The sequence below is a fragment of the Mustela erminea genome, chromosome 12 (genome assembly GCF_009829155.1).
Source record: "Mustela erminea isolate mMusErm1 chromosome 12, mMusErm1.Pri, whole genome shotgun sequence".
Lineage (NCBI taxonomy): Eukaryota > Metazoa > Chordata > Mammalia > Carnivora > Mustelidae > Mustela > Mustela erminea.
Window position 1 is genome coordinate 17093324 of NC_045625.1, and position 16413 is coordinate 17109736.

The 16413-nt window shown below is 46.7% G+C and overlaps 1 protein-coding gene across 3 annotated transcripts in view; it reads left to right on the forward strand.

The window, feature by feature from the left end:
- Window positions 1–16413, forward strand: part of ASTN2 (astrotactin 2) — an 854980-nt gene that overhangs the window by 503257 nt on the left and 335310 nt on the right. For all 3 annotated transcript variants that reach the window (XM_032307618.1, XM_032307619.1, XM_032307620.1), the window contains one exon: window positions 1487–1637. In XM_032307618.1, the coding sequence (XP_032163509.1) occupies window positions 1487–1637 (151 nt within the window). The remainder of the gene's footprint in view (window positions 1–1486; window positions 1638–16413) is intronic.

The following is a 16413-nucleotide window of genomic DNA, read 5'->3' on the forward strand; positions in this document are numbered from 1 at the left end:
CCTTGTCCAGTCCTGCCTTGCTTACTTCCTACAACTGTGTAAGAGGGATCCTTGAAACACCTGCTCTGTGCAACTCTGTTTCAGAGTCCGTTCTCAGAGAATCTAAATTAAGATTGTGGGTTTAGGGAATGAGAAGAGACCTGTGGCTATGAGGACAGGGTAGAAGAAGCTGGACAGGCAGGGGGCGGGGACCAAATTGTGAAGGACCTCAAATGCCAAGGAAACTAATTTGGATTTTCTTCTGTAAGTAATGGGGGGCTATTATTGATAAGTGGCATATCGAATTAGAGCTGGAGTGTATGAGGTTCACTGGCAGTCAGTATGAATGATAATACAGAAGGGGATGATACTGGAGGTAGAAAATAAGCTACAACACCCAAACCTCGAACTCCACGCCTCTGGAGGGAAACAGTGGGAGAAGGATGAAGCATGGTCCAGAGGCAATACCAGGGGTACTCTCTGGCCTCTTTGTGCAACAGTCATCTCCCTTCTTTCACAATTCTGGACCCCATGAGTCCTATATCATGGGAGACTGTGTGCCACTACTCAGTGCCTGTGGTGTCCCTCTAATATCTCCTACAGCTGTGGGCATCACAGATACTCCAGTGGTGGGATGTCCTTATTTGTGGCCCTTTTGCCAGAAAGCAGGCTCCAAAAACTCCTGTCTGTATATCTCCTCTCATAAAACCTTGGCAGAACTGTGGATTATGGTACCTAGTCCAGTCTCATCTGGAGGAAGAATGCGTTTGTCTAGAATCCTGTGACTGTTCCAACCACTGTTGCTGTCAGTCTGGATGGGGTCACTTTTATGCAATAGTATGAAAAATAAAGCTCTAAGATTCTAGAGTCAGACAGTCCTGTGTTTGTATCTTGGTTCTGCTGTTTATAGGCTTTGGAAATTGGAGACGTTCCATACCTTTAATAATTTCAATATATAACCAAAGTTGGGATAATAGGAATGTGCCCATTTTGCAGAGTTGCTATGAGGAGGTCTAGAATCTGTAGAAACAGACAAATTGTGAGTTAAGAGTGGTATAGCAGGAGGAGCTTTCTCTTTTGGACTCAGAGGGAGCTTAGCACCAATCTCAATTCTGCCACATTACAGGCTGATGGACTTTAACAAGACTCCTTACCTTTCTGAGCCACAGTTTACTTATTGGTAAATGGAAATCTCAAGCCTATCTTCCTAAATGAGGAGGATTAATGAAATAAAGAACGCCAAGTTCTATCACAAGTAGACAGGAAACTTGGCACTCTTTATTTCATTATTCCTCATCATCACAAGTAGACACACATCAAGTCATATGATAGCATACCTACTGGATGTTTTTTTTTTACTATTTTCTTTTTAAATATGTATTTGTATCATCTTCTTGATTACAGATATCATAAATGGTGCTCTTAACTGTAATGAATGCATGTTTAATTTCTTTTAATCTAATGATACACATGTCTCTGGGGTTTAACCATCCTCTTTGTGTCTAAGGGAAGAAGCGATGCTGTCCACATACTTCGAAACCATCAACGACCTGCTGTCCTCCTTTGGGCCAGTTCGTGACTGCTCTCGGAACAATGGGGGCTGCACTCGGAACTTCAAGTGCGTATCTGACCGCCAGGTGGACTCCTCAGGATGTGTGGTAAGTGCCATTGGCCCATGACTGTGGTGCTGGCCCAGACACCAAGGCTGCTTACTAGAGGCCCCTCCCTTTGAGGGGAAACTCACTCATAACTACTGCCTCTGTGGCGTTCAGAACACTAGGCTCCCTTGGTTTCTTCATCTGTAAAGTGAGATACATAAACCTATTTTGTGGAATTGTTGGAAGAATGAAATGAGACATCAGAACTTTAGTGCCCAATATGCAATAGGTCCTTGAGAGCTTCTGGCCTCAAGAGGGTGACTGTCCATTTGGGGGTGAGATAGAGCATGTCTTATCTCTGCGGACCCAGTGGGATCATGTCAATGAGATGTCCAGAAGAGGTTTCATTGGAGACCTTAATGTTGATTGAAGTTGGGCAAGTTGGTTTTTACTGGCTTCAAAAATGGGTCAATTTACATTAGGGAAAGAGTAGGGATGGCAGGCTTATCTGCCTAAGGCTCCAGAATTGGGGATAGACGTAAGGACACAGAGGCTCTTTGAGGATCTTTGTTGCCCATAGAAGAGGTTTTTGGACTGAATGGTTTATGTTGTAGGAATGGCTTAGGATGTTTGTTTCAGATGTAGGTTCCAGGATCCCATGCAGTCATGTTGCTTGTGCAGAGGAGGTTAGGTCCCAGGAACCTGAATTTGTAACGGTTTGGTGAGCATTCTATGTCTGGGGAGGAAGAGCTCATGGAAGCTCACTTGGTAGGTATCACCCTGCAAGTTGAACTTCTTCAGCTGGCGTTCTATGCCTTCTTGATTTGGCCCTTTCTAACCTCTCCATCACTTTACTTCCTTCTACATTAAAGCCAGTGGAGTGAATTAAATGTGGTTCTCTGAACCTATGTCCCCGTGTAATGCCTCAGAGCCTTCGTTCCTACCGTCTATTAGCCTAGAGTGAGTTGTTCCCCACCAGCCTATGTAGCCAACAAGTAGACCTCTTTCCTGATGTCTTCTTTTCCCTCCTCATCTTGGAAAAGTGACCATCCTCTTCTAAAGATCGTTACTGTTTTCACTCCCTGCTACACACATTTGTTATAGCCCCTGTGATCATTTCTAGCACAAACTGGCTTTTTTCCAATTTATCCCACCCAGTAAACTGAGGGAATCAGTTCCCACCCAGGGAATCCATGGATTCAACTTAGCACCCCAATGATCTCAGTAAATAAGAAAGAAATAAGGGACGGGGGGTGCCTGGGTGGCTCAGTGGGTTAAGCCTCTGCCTTTGGCTGTGGTCATGATCTCAGGGTCCTGGGATTGAGCCCCACATCGGGCTCTCTGCTCAGTGGGGAGCCTGCTTCCCCTCTCTGCCTGCCTCTGCCTACTTGTGATCTCTCGTTTGTCAAATGAATAAATAAAATCTTAAAAAAAAAAAAAAGAAAGAAAGAAAGAAGGGATGGAGGGAGGAATGGGGCCAGGGATGTGGGCCAGGGCTGTGTCTCTGGGGGAGACCACAGGAAACAGAATACACAGTCAGTTCTTAATGTACCTGTTCCAAAGGTAGGGAAATAGACCATGGCTGGGAGAGCAATACGAAGAAGAAAACTTCTAGAGAATGAGATAATGCCATTCAACTGTATTGTAGCAAAGATCAACAGATCTTCAAATGTAGATGGGCAAGTGGAGATGTTTTAATTAGAATTCTTGAGATTATAAGTGATAGAAACTCAGGACTAGTTTAGGCAAAAAGAAGAAATACATCAAACAGAAGTCAAGGGACAGTAGGATTAAGGGGATCAAACAATGTCCTTGGGATCCCTCTTCTCCTCTCTCTGCTTTCCTCAGCTCCATGCCATCCTCGGGACACTCTGGCTTCCCACTCACTGAGAACATCTTTCTTCCCAGTCCCTCCAGCTACCGTCACAGGATTTCAACCCACTAAGCCAGCGTGGGCCTCATGCTCATCACTGTGCCAGTCACTGTGGTGGGAGTGTGGGGGAAGGACTGGGCTCGTCCGAGACCCAGTCGTACCTGGGTCTTGGGCCAGGTGGCACCTGCACATAAATGCACAGTAGTGAGTTGTGGGGAGGCCCAGACTTTCAAGGAAAAGTCGGGTGCAAGCACCAGGAAACAGGCGTGGGTATCAGCAGCTGTCTAGGAGTACTGCAACCTAGCCCTCCATTTGGCATGATAGAAAAGTGAGGCCCAGTGAGAGAGGGGAGGATCTGCCCAAGTCTTCAAGCTAGGCAGTGGACGCACAACTCAAAAAGATGTCCCGGATCAGCAGTGTGGTCCCCAAAACATGAAGCTGGCATTTCTGAAAGACACAAGTTTTCTGCCTCTATTTCCTTTTCCCATCAGTTCCATTTCCTGAACTAATTAAACTCCCTCTCCTCGAAGATAGCTGTCCCAGAAGAAGGAAACCTCAGAATGCAGAGGTATGCACGCACAAGCATGTACCCAGATGGGCTGTGTCTCTTTCTCCCTCTCATCAGTGGAAATTGGGAAAATATAGAGAGAGAGCAAAAGAACATTCCTTCCCTGGAGGTTAAGAGAAAATTCAGCAGTCTAATGAGGTTGTCAGAGACCTTCCTCTCTAGATTAAGGATCTGATGTTAAAACTGCAACTTCAGGGCTCCATGGAGCTCAGGTAAGCTCTTTTCTGCACCTTCAGAGTGGATGGGGAGACACCCACTTCTACTCTGAACTTTAAAATCTCTCTTATTTCTCGGTAGACTCTTTGTCATAACTGCAGAGGGAAACTTTTTCTTACAGCCCCTCTTCTAAGAAACTCCATATGGCAAAAGAAAAATAAATAGTAATAATACCTTCTAGTTTTGGAGCCCTTTAGAGTTTTCAAGGCACGTCTGCATCCAATAACTCACCGTCTCAACAAACCCAGCAGCAGGTCCCTCACCCCTGTGGGGAGCAGAGTGACTTCCCAAAACCACCACAGGGTGGCCAGGTAGAGGTCCAAGGACATGTTTTCAATATTCTTGCTGGAACCATTTTGGCTTGCTTTCCTGTGACCCAGAGAGGAGAAGAGATAGTGAGAGAGAAGCTGAGAACAAAGGCTGGGCGGAGTGAACTGGGCGTAAGCTCTGGCTTGGTCATTGGTGAGCATTCCAATCTACGTGGACTTTATTAGCCTGTTTTCTAGTCGTTCAGAAGGGAGCAGCAGCTCTAGAACTCATAGGTTTTCTGAAAATCAGAGAACATAATTGCAAATGATTAGGGATTTACAAAACACCCATTTATGTGCAAGCATATGAGACCACGATTGCAGATGGTTTTATGCAGCGGATAGGATGTTCGGGGCCACAGAGATTCAAGCATATTTAATTTTCTGTAATGTTTCTGTAACTGAATTTCATTTCTGGCCTGCTCCATCCATTGGTAGTGGAAACATACTTCTAGTTCCACTTAGGTTTTCTGCTTCCTACCTCTTCCTAAATGTCTAAGTTCAAAGGAGGCCGATGTACATCTAAGCACGGGGTAAGAGGTGATTTGGCCCCGGGCCACTGCCTGTGAGTTCTAGTGCCTGCTGTCTTGCCTGGCACCTGTCCATCACTCTCCTTCCTTTATGGTATTGTGCCAAGACCTCTTGGTTCCCAGGTGATTTATAGGCATGTGGTGTATCCTGGCTTCTGCTGCCTTGCTCTCTCCATCCCCATCATAAGGCCATTTGAGGCCAGCTGGCTCTATCTATCAGATAGATTTCCTGCCCTACTGAGGCCATCACTCTTCTCTGAGGCCATCAGCTCTTCTCTGTCACACTGAGGGCCTGGGGATCTGAGGGGAACTAGCCAAAGACCTCTTGATAGGGAGTAGACCAGGAAGCCACTTGTGGTCGGCTCCTGTCATGCCAAGGAAGAGCACCTGATGCTTGCCATCCAACAGATGCCGTCCGGCTGTGAGGCAGAGACACTCTTTCTTTCCAGTCCCTCCGACACACCTGATTTTCTCTAGCCTCTCATCCTCTTCAGCCACCCTGTGGACAAGGCTGGTGCGAACAGAGCACAGGATCTCTTTTAAGGACATTCTCTAGCGTTGGCAAGACCATCTGGTTTGATTTCCAACATTCCTCTCTTCCCAAGCTCAACTGATCCTTAGCTCTGGGGCATGGGAGGTGAGGGGTGGAGAAGCCAATTCTCTAACACATCACAGATTTCCCATGACTATTATTATCATTATATTTTACCTTCAATTTAGACCTCAACTTCTGAACCTCCAAATTTAAAAAAAAAAAAAAAAATTGGCTTGGTGTTGGCTTGGTTTTCTGGGTCTTCTGTGGTGAGCTTTCCCCGGGATACTGCGGTCCTCAGGTTTATAGTTTGACCAAATTGGGGATGGCCACTGGATGTATGGCACAGGCAGAATAATAGCTCCCACAAGGAATTCCACGTCCTTTTTTTTTTTTTTTTAAGATTTTATTTATTTATTTGACAGAGAGAGAACACAAGTGGGGTTAGTGGGAGAAGGAGAAGCAGGCTTCTCACTGTGCAGGGAGCCCGATGCGGGCCTCAATCCCAGGACCCTGGGATCATGACCTGAGTCGAAGGCTGACACTTAACCACTGAACCATCCAGGAACTCTGGAGTTCCACATCCTAATGACTGTGACCTGTGAATATTTTACCTTACACGACCCAAGGTGAAAACTAAATTTGCATATGGAATTAAGGTTGCTCATAAGCCAATTTTTAAAGACGGAGATTGTCCTGAATTATCAGTGTGAGCCCAGTAATGTGGAAGAGGGAGACAGCAGAGGAATTCAGAGCCTTACAACACTGCTACCCTTGAAGAAGGAAGAGGAGCGTTACAAGCTAAGGAAATTCTGTAACACTTGGAGGGCAAGCAAATGGATTCACCCCTAAAGCCTCCAGAAAGTAATGAAACCCTGCCAATACCTTGATTTTAGCCAAGTGATAATTTTGCTAGACTTCTAACCTATAGAACCGTAAGCTAATAAATGTGTGTGTTGTTTTAAACCACCAAGTCCGTGGTCATCTGTTACAGCAGGGATAGGAAATTAATGCAGGGTGAACAGTAAGAGGGAGAGGGAGAGTGATCCAAGAGATACCATATAAAGAATTACCTTGTTATTTAGATTTTCACTTATTTCCAGGGAGACCCTCCCCTCCTGGCCAGGGATGGAGGAAGTCCCCGTGATTGAAGCATCAGAAGGGGGAGGAAGCCTCGTGCTCCCCTTCAATGTACTAAACAGGAAAGATTGTTATCTATTAGAAACGGTATAAATCTGGCAAGCATAACGATGTCAGCAAGGCACGGTTTGAAAAGTAAGCTGTGTTTCCATTTATTCTGTGTAGCAGGATAAACATGGCGAAATTTTAATCAAGATAGAGGACGAAACCAAAGAAAACTAGAGGTATTTCATCATCATATTGTGTGGAGGACACTTTCGCCATCTCTGTGTCGCTGCTGCCGCCTGAAGCTTTCGGCTCATGCTGTTCCTTTGTGTTCCCCCGTGCCCCCCCACCCCTCACCCCCGCTTGGGAAGTGGCCATTTGATGGAGTCAGTCTCGGACAATCAGGTGATCAAAATCTGTTCTCAGTCCCTTTTGAAAGAACAATTCACAGCTCACCTTCCTTTTTCCAATGTTTTGCTCACATTTCGTGAGTCGGGCACATGGGAAGGATTCATTCTGCTGGGTGACTTGTCTCTCATTCACGACAGGTGGGCCATCTGGAGCTAGAAGGTGTCTTTCAAGAGGGTCCCTTCACTTACCCAGAAGGGGCTGGAATGGCTGGGAGTTGACCCTTGGCCGTGCTGCCCTGCAGCTTAGCAGGGGCTGTCAACTAGAGTGCCTACCCATGGCCTCTCCATTTGGCTGGACTTTTCAGGCCACAGAGGCTAGGTTTGCAAAGGGAGCATCTCAGGATCAAGTATTCCAAGAGCACAGGCAGAAGCTGCTAACATCCATAGCACCCAGCCTCAGAAGTCCCAGGATATCATTTCTACTCCTTTCTACTTGTCAGGCAGGTCCTTAAAGTCAGTGTGGATTCAAGGAGAGGGACCTGGACTTCAACTGTGGATGAGAAGACTAGCAGAGAAGGCATGGCCCTCTTTAATCTATCCTTGACCTACAGCAGGGATACCCAGGCTGGGGCTCCTGGAGCAGGAAGGCACCCTAGAGATCTCATCAGGCCAGCACCTCTCCCATTATACAGACAGAAAAGCAAAGGCCTCAAAAGATGCAGAAGTGGGTCAAGTGCATGGAGGGAAGCAGTGACAGAATCAAGGTCTGATCCTAAGACTTCCTCCTCCCCCTTGCTCCTGCTGAGGTACTGGCCCTAGAGCATCGGCTTTGCTGTTGCAGTGGTCCAGAGAGTTCTTTAGCAGCCGTCCTGTGCCCAGTGCCATGAATGGCATAGGGAGTGCCAGAATAAGAGCCCCACTGTGTTTGATAAGGTAGCTCAGAAGACGAGAGGAGCTTTACTTACTAGGACTGCCGTGTGACCTTGGACAAGTCCCTCCATCCCTGCATCAGAGTATCTCACAAGGCAGGGGTGAGAGCAGAGGGAACGGCGCCCTGGGTAGGAGAGGGGGATACTCACAAACACCGCACCCCAGTGCACGCACGCTCCTGGCAGTCGGTGCCGCTAAGTCTTCCCCTAGATGGGCATTGCTGTATCCGTTTGATGAAAGACAAAGCCTAGTACCATAAGAATGGGGGCCCGCATGGTGACCGGTGTGAGGACAGGATTCTGAGTGCTGAGCTGGTTTTAAACAATGTAATTCTCTCAGCTGCCCTGTGAGCTAGGTTGTACGATTATCTTCGCTTGACACTTGAGAAAAACTGAATGGCCTGGGAGGAGTGGGGGAGGGGGGGCGCAGGATATGTGGAGAAGCACAGAGAAAGGAGGGTGGGGAGGAGGGCAGGTGCCAGACCATCTGGGGCCTTCACAGAAAGTTAGGACTGGGGGTGCCTGGGTGGCTCAGTGGATTAAGCTGCTGCCTTCAGCTCAGGTCATGATCTCAGTGTCCTGGGATCGAGCCCTGCATTGGGCTCTTTGCTCAGCAGGGAGCCTGCTTCTCTCTCTCTTTGCCTGACTCTCTGCCTACTTGTGATCTCTGTCTGTCAAATAAATAAATAAAATCTTAAAAAAAAAAACTTACTTATTAAAAAAAAAAGAAAGTAAGTTAGGACTAGAGGTGCGGGGATTTGCACACTGGTGAGATCCTAACGAGGGGTGGCGTCTTTTAGGATGTGTGTCCACTGTCAGTCCCCAGTCCTCCCTTTAAATTCCAGACCCAGGGCGCCTGGGTGGCTCAGTGGGTTAAGCCACTGCCTTCAGCTCAGGTCATGATCCCAGAGTCCTGGGATCGAGTCCCGCATCGGGCTCTCTGCTCAGCAGGGAGCCTGCTTCCATCTCTCTCTCTCTCTCTGCCTGCCTCTCCGTCTACCTGTGATCTCTCTCTATGAAATAAATAAATAAAATCTTAAAAAATAAAAAAATAAAAATTAAAAAAAAAATAAATTCCAGTCCCATCCCACTCTGCCTCACCCCCTAGAAATCACCCAGCCGTCTTCTCCTTCTCCCTCTCATGCTTTTTCCATTTTGACCTAAAAAGCCATCTGGTCTCCCAGATATTAGGAAGAGCTGCAGGACCCCTGTTGGTCACGAGATGCTGAGTGGCAACCAAAACATGCTGCCTTTTTTCAGGTCAAGATGAATTAGGATAGGAATGACCACTTATTATAGGCCAGGCACCTTCTTGGCACCACTCAGAAGGAGGCAAAAACTAGGATCATACAGGGAGAGAGAGGCTGCTTCTCTCCGTTTCTCATCTTTCTCCCCCCTTTCATGACTCAGTTGGGCTGTGATGAAAAGAAATGAAACTCAAGAAGGGTGGGGAAGGCATGGAGGGAGAATCAGCTGAGTGAGGAATCACTCTGGAGCCCGGCCCAGGCTCTGCTGACCGGGGGAAGCCCGAGCCCGTGTGCTTGGCATTCTGCCCTCCCGGACAGCGGCGAGAAAGGCTGAGCCACGGAGGGGTCTGGCCCCTGGAGAGTGGTTTTTCCTCCCCAAACTAGGAGGTTTGATGTCCATACTAGGAGGAATGATGCTTGCCACCTTTTTTCTCTTAAAAATTTTTACAAATATGCGAAGTCAGGGGGCAACATATCTTTATGGGAACTCAGTCTTTTTCAAGGGTCGATTATCTCCTATACCGTGTCCCCATCAAAGTACCCTCTGATCAAACAGGTCGAGAGACTGAGAATTCTCTGTATGCCCCTTCATCAGTAATAGTGGCCCTGATAGTATCATTGAAAGCAGGCCTTGGTTGATGCTATTGATAAATGGATTAGTGCTATCAATAAAATCAGTAATATTACTGACAGGGATACATATCAAGAGTTTTTGAGAGCTGATTTCATGCCAGTCCCCGAGATAAATATTTGAAATGCATCATCCCATTGGATCCTTACAGCAAGCTTATGAGGTGAGCCCTGTTGTTACTTCTGCTTTGTCCACGAAGAAACAGATTTATTTATTTTTAATTTAGTTTTAAAGATTTTATTTATTTGACAGAGAGAGAGCCACAAGCAGAGGGAGCAGCAGAGGGAGAAGGAGAAGCAGGCTCTCTGCAGAGCAGGGAGATCCAGGACCCAGAGATCATGACCCGAGCTGAAGGCAGATGCTTAACCGATGGAGCCACCCAGGTGCCCCAACGAGGCAACAGATTTAGAAAGCATGAGAAACTTGCCCAAGTCCAACAAGCAAGATAAAGGCAGAGAAGAAATTCAAACCCAGGTGTATCTAACTCCAAAGCCTATTCCCTTACCTCCTCAGATGGCAACTTCTGGAAACTGAGGATCATTCCCAAAAGCAAAAGTCCTCGATGTCAGGGAGCATTGAGGAAGGGGACACTTCCTTCTCCCTATCTTTTTTTCAATGTCCAAGATTTCTTCTTCTTCCTCTGTATCCAAGAGAGCTGCAGGAAGATAAAAAAGAATGAGTACTGGCAGAGGGGGTAGGATCGTCAGAAAAGAAGGAGAATGGAACTGAGCCTGTTGACTCAGAGCCTGCTCAGAAGGATCAAACTTTAGGGTGTGAAAAGGAAGGGAGTTGCCCCTCCCTGGGTCCCTCAGCCAGGAGCTGTGCCTTTGCCTCTTTCCTCTGTGAACTCCCAAAGGGCCCCTCCTCCCTTCGGAGGGGGTGGAGGTGGGACTTGGGTTTTCCTAGATTATGTGTGGCTTTCTGCACCTCTTTATGATATTAAATATTTTATTCTTCCAGTGACATTTGAAGCCTTCTCTGCTTTTTCCCTGTCATTTTATTTCTTTGGGACCCAGATTTGCTGGGTCTGATGGTATTTCTGGAAAGCTGGTTTTATTGCGTGGAAGTCGTTATCTGTTCAAGTCCGGGAGCAGCCCTTGCCCTTCTAAAGGGATGGGTTTTACCCTTTGATTCCTGGAAGAATGGCTGGGGTGGGGGAGAGGAGAGGAGCCCCAAAGGTGGGGGAGGGGGGGACCATAGAATGGGAGCTGCAGCCCTGGTTTGGCCACCTGTTAGCTGCAGGAGAGGAGCAAATCTCTTCAGGGAAGGCGGCAGCCATTTGGAGAGACTGTGCTGGAGCCTGAAAGGGCACTTCAGACCCGCCTGCCTGGGGAGGGGCCAATGAAATGCTGAGCTTCTTTTCAATGTCCGAAATCCTGACCTCAGGATATATGTGCTCTGAGGGCAAATTTCTAGGCTGGAAGCGTCTGAGGGTTGGGAAGGGCGGCTTGGGTTGGAGGGTGAGGCTTAACTCATCGTTTGGTGGGAAAGCAAATATACAGGGGGAATAGTTCTCCATGCTTTTGCTTCCCTTCCCAACGGTGTCCCCGTGAGAGTGTTTACTCCCACCACGACCCCTACCTTCAAGGGGTCAGTGAAGTGTTGAAGAGCACCGTTTCCGGCTTCGACAAACCCGGGCCCCGAATCCGCTCTGTCTCTCATTAGCCCTGTGACCTGGGGACAATTCAACCTCTGAGTCTCAAGCTTCTGTTGAGTAAAATGGGGCTTATCATACCCGCCGCAGCTGCTCTGGGCACTAACTGGGATAATGCGTTCACGGTGGGCCAGCACCTGGCCCTAAGTAGGCACAGAGCACAGTTGCTGCTACTATTACTGGATATTTCCTGCGGGGATGATGGGGATGATGAGGCCTGAGATGGTCGGGTGGTCGCTCTGTTCCAGAGCCTCTGATGGTCTCATTCTTACCCCTTTCTTACAGATGGGAGAACTAAAGCAGAGTGAACCTGGGCGCCTCACTCAGGGTCACACAGCTTCTGAGTTCTAGAACGGGGAGTTGAAGCAAAGCAGCCTGATGCCAGGACCCTCTGCCCTTAGAGCCTCATCTTCATTCTTTGCCCTGGTTGCCTAGTATTTCACGGAAAGAATGTTGGATCTCTGACTTCGTCTGATTGGTGGGCATTTTGAGTGCTTTCAGCTTTAATCTATTGTAGTGTTGCTCCGAGCATCTTGGGACAGAGGCTGCTTTGTGTTCCGAGTTACTTCTTCCGCATAGATTCCCAGAAGTCTGTGAGGACAGTTTTCAAATTCCATGATTTGGGTGAGGGCGTGGGATGGATTAAAATAAAGGGGGGTGGGTGCGCCTGGATGGCTCAGTGGGATTAAACTGCTGCCTTCGGCTCGGGTCATGATCTCAGGGTCCTGGGATCGAACCCCACATAGGGCTCTCTGCTCAGCAGGGAGCCTGCTGCCCTCTCTCTCTCTCTCTGCCTACTTGTGATCTCGCTCGCTGGCAAATAAATAAAATCTTTTAAAAATATAAATAAATAAATAATAAAATAAAAAATGAAGAGTGGGGAGCCTGTGTGGCTCAGTGGGTTAAAGCCTCTGCCTTTGGCTCAGGTCGTGATCTCAGGGTCCTGGGATCAAGCCCTGCGTCGGGCTCTCTGCTTGGTGGAGAGCCTGCTTCCTCCTCCCTCTCTCTCTGCCTGCCTCTCCGCCTACGTGTGATCTCTGTAAATAAATAAATAAAATCTTTTAAAAAGTAAATAAATAAATAAAGAGGGGCAGGACCATCTCTGGTTTTCAGGACTACTCCTGAGTCAGGGGTGCTGGCTTTCTTTCAAGATGCAGTTCATGCAGTTCAAGGGCAGGCTAGGGTGTTGGGCTGAAAGCGTCCCCTTGAGGAGGGCAGTGAGCCAGTCAAAATGAAGCCTCAGGGCCTCGAGCACAGTGTGTGCTCGATGCATGTGGGAGAGAACACCAACACAGAGGAGCTGGCAGGTAGAAGGAAGCGAGCGGGCAGGACTGGTGTCTCCTTGAGGACACCAGCGGGTGGGGGACGGTGACCACAAGGGTCCCAGTGGCTGTGCCCCGCACCTGGGAAGAACCACTCCCTGGCTGTTGGAATGCTGTCAGTTAAACACGTTTGTCTTAGCTCTGAAATGAAAACCTGGAACAATTCTGTTCATCTTAATTGTGGTGGTAGAACTGTCTCCATTTATAAGGTCTTCTCCCCGTCAGTCTTCAATCTTCTTTTAATTTTTGTTTGTTCTAAATAGCTCAGGCTCTATGTAAACTAAAATAAAACAAATGGACACTCTGCTGAAGTATATAAAGAAAAAACACAAACCACTCTCCTCTTTCTCGTTCACTTTGGTCCCTCTCTATAGATCTTTCTATAGATTTTCCTCCGTGCATATGCAAATCTAAATAAGAATTTATATCCGTAAGTTTAAAAATAGAAGCATAAAAAGCATACAGTAGTTGTGTTTCCTTGAGGCAACTTTCTGTGTCAGAACTGCATGTCTTTATAGAAACTTTTCCCTTTTTTCAAGACAACTGGCTTTTTAACTTGATCTTAACCGTATGTCAACCTCCTTCCTTCTGTCAAAGATGAAGATGAATAAATTGAAGCCAAAAGCACAGGAACTATGCTTGGCTTAACCTAAGTGTCCTAAACCCCAGGCTACAAATCTGTCTTCCACAGATTTCCACAAACTTCTTTTATTTTTATCATAGGTCTTGGGGTAAGTGGACAAGAAATTGTGTCATCAGCATCATTATTATTAATCTGAAAAGTTAGCCTTTTCCCTGGGTTCTCCAGCTTCTCCCTGAGCCCTGCCTTGTACATCTTCACCACCAGCCCAGATACTCTTGGAAGCTGTAGAGGTCATCCAGGGATGGGAAACAGTCAGCTTGGAACCCAGGCCACCAGCCTCTCTTGAAACCTTTTAGCGTTCGGGTAGCAGACAGTAAGGGTTCCTAATCTGAATAGCATTATACACATTCCTAGGACAGTGGGCTGGTTCATCAGAATTTTTCCAGTGCAAAGAGCAGACTTGGCCGTGAGACAGAGTTGGGGTCACTTCCCGTCCCTGTCGCCGGGAAGCTGTGTGACTGTGGGTAACAGCTAAATGTGCCTGAGTCTCTGTTGCATTGTCCATAAACTGGGAATGAGCCCCACACCTTAGGGTATAGGCCAAGCCCAGTGGGTATAGACACGCATGAGCTGGACCCAGTTCTGGAACCTTCCTTTCCAGGGCCAGTACCCATAGGTAGAGAGGAGCTTGGTGAGCTAGGAAACAGGGTCCAATGGGTGCTTGCTTTTTGATACCACCTGGCAGTTCTCCAGTTCTCAGTGGGCAGTAACTCTGGGGACAATCCAGCTGAACTTGCACACGGCGCACCTAGAGATAGCATCAGATCCTAAGTCAAAGGGTCAGTCCCACAAGATTGCCCCTTCAACTTCAGAGGCCAATCACAGCTTGTCACCTGTACTTCTGGACTGACCAGGTATAGTTTGGAGGTTTCCATGACCCTCTCCTTGGATTCTGTGCATTTGCTAGAGTGGCTCGCGGACCTGAGAGAAACATTGCCTTTTGTTTACCATTTTATTGTAAAGGATAGAGATGCCCAACCAGGGGAAGGGGTACATAGGACAAGGGAAAGGGAAAGAAGCATGATATTCTTGCACCTCTATGTGTTCAGTGTTCACTACCTGGGAAGTTCTCCCAACTCTATCCCTTTGGGTTTTTATGGAGGCTTTATTTACATAGGCATAAATGATTAAATCATGGGCCATTGACAGATGGTGCAACCTCCAGCCACTATCTTCTTACTGGATCCCAAAGGTTCCAACCCTCTAATCAAATGGTCAGTTCTCCTGGCAGTGAGTACCCCAACCTTAAGTTCTTTCCAAAAATCACCTCATTAACATAAACTCAGGTATGATTGAAAGGAGTTTCTTATAAATATCAAGAAACCTTATTAGCTCTTATCACTTTAGGAAATTCCAAGGGTTTTAGGAACTCTGTCTAGAAGTAAGAATAAAGATAAAATATCTATATGTCTTATTATAAATCACAATATCACCCACAGGATCTTTTTCTGGCTTTCATTGATCTTCAGTAATTTTTCTTACCATCCACGTGGGGAAAGGTAATTCTAGAAGCCCACTCTCATGGGGATGATACAGACCTAGGTAATAAAATGACCCTGTTCAACCTGGCTCTGCTCACTGTGTATTCTTACTTAAACCCCTTAAGCCTTCTAAAAATGACAAGTGTTGAACTTGATTTTTTCTGGGCTCCTTCTTCCCCTGCAACATCCTACAAGTCAAATCTCTACTTGGATCTCGAGAGGGAAGACCCTGAAGATGAGCTTCTATGGCAGGCAATGGGGCTTGTGCTCCCCCCACCCCTGTGTCCCCTGAGAGCTCTTCCTTCATACACAGTAAACCTTGGGGAGAAGACGGAGTTCTCCAGATGGTGGGATTTCAGGCAGAAGCCTTGTAACCAACCCCCGTGATTTTGTTGTTGCCTTGTTTAGATAATGAGGCATTTCAACTGACTTTTCCTTTTTCAATTATAAAGTTATTATATATACACATAAGCATGTTTAGAATACAGAGAAGGAGGAAGAAAGGAAAATATCACCCAGAGTCATGCCATCTCCAATAACCACCATTTTCAAGTATTGGTATTTCCTGTTAGTAGTTTTCCCGTGTGATATCTATTTACCAGTTTTATTGTGGAGTATCAAATACATGTAGAAAAATGTGTAAAAAACATCACAAGCAGTTTCATCGGTAGTAAATATGGGATGCCATTCCAATCATCACCCAGGTCAAGAATTAGAATATTGCCTGCATTCCGGAAGCCTTTTCTTAACACACCCACTGTGACTCTATTTCCCATTTTAGCACTTTCTCCCTTTCCAGAAGTAGCCACAACCTTGACTTTTATGATAATCATGCCCCTTATCTGTTCTATATAGTTTCTCCATGTATATGTACAAAGAACAACAATTTTATTTTTGCCTTTTAGTGGCAGATTCTCTGACATTCAACACATTTCATTAAGCTAGCTAAAAACCCGTCTTCTCTTTTAGTTGAAGCAAAACCCAGTTATCAGCTGGTCCACAGCTTCATTTAAATCTAAACTGTATTCACAACACTACACGTGAGTTCCTAATGTGGTTGGACCCTCTGTTAGACCCCAAAGTCACAGGAGTGAATGGTGTCGTCGCTGACAAAGAGCTCGGTCTATTTACCCAGCCAGAAATTGATACTTCGGGTACCACCACCCAGGATCACACGTGGATGCCTCTTTTCAGCACATATACAGAGTAAACTCTCCCTTTCGAATGATTCCCTCTGGTGTAGACTCGGGCCTGGGATGGGCTGCCTCTGCCTGTCCTTTGAGTTTTTGGCACCTACAGGAGCATATATATTTTTTTTTTTCCCCAGCTGGTCCAAACCTTGCAGGCTTTTTCTAAGGCATATTTTTAAATGTTACATCCTGAGTTCATCCTGGGTAAGAGAAAAACCTTTTAGGCAAGGGGTGGGG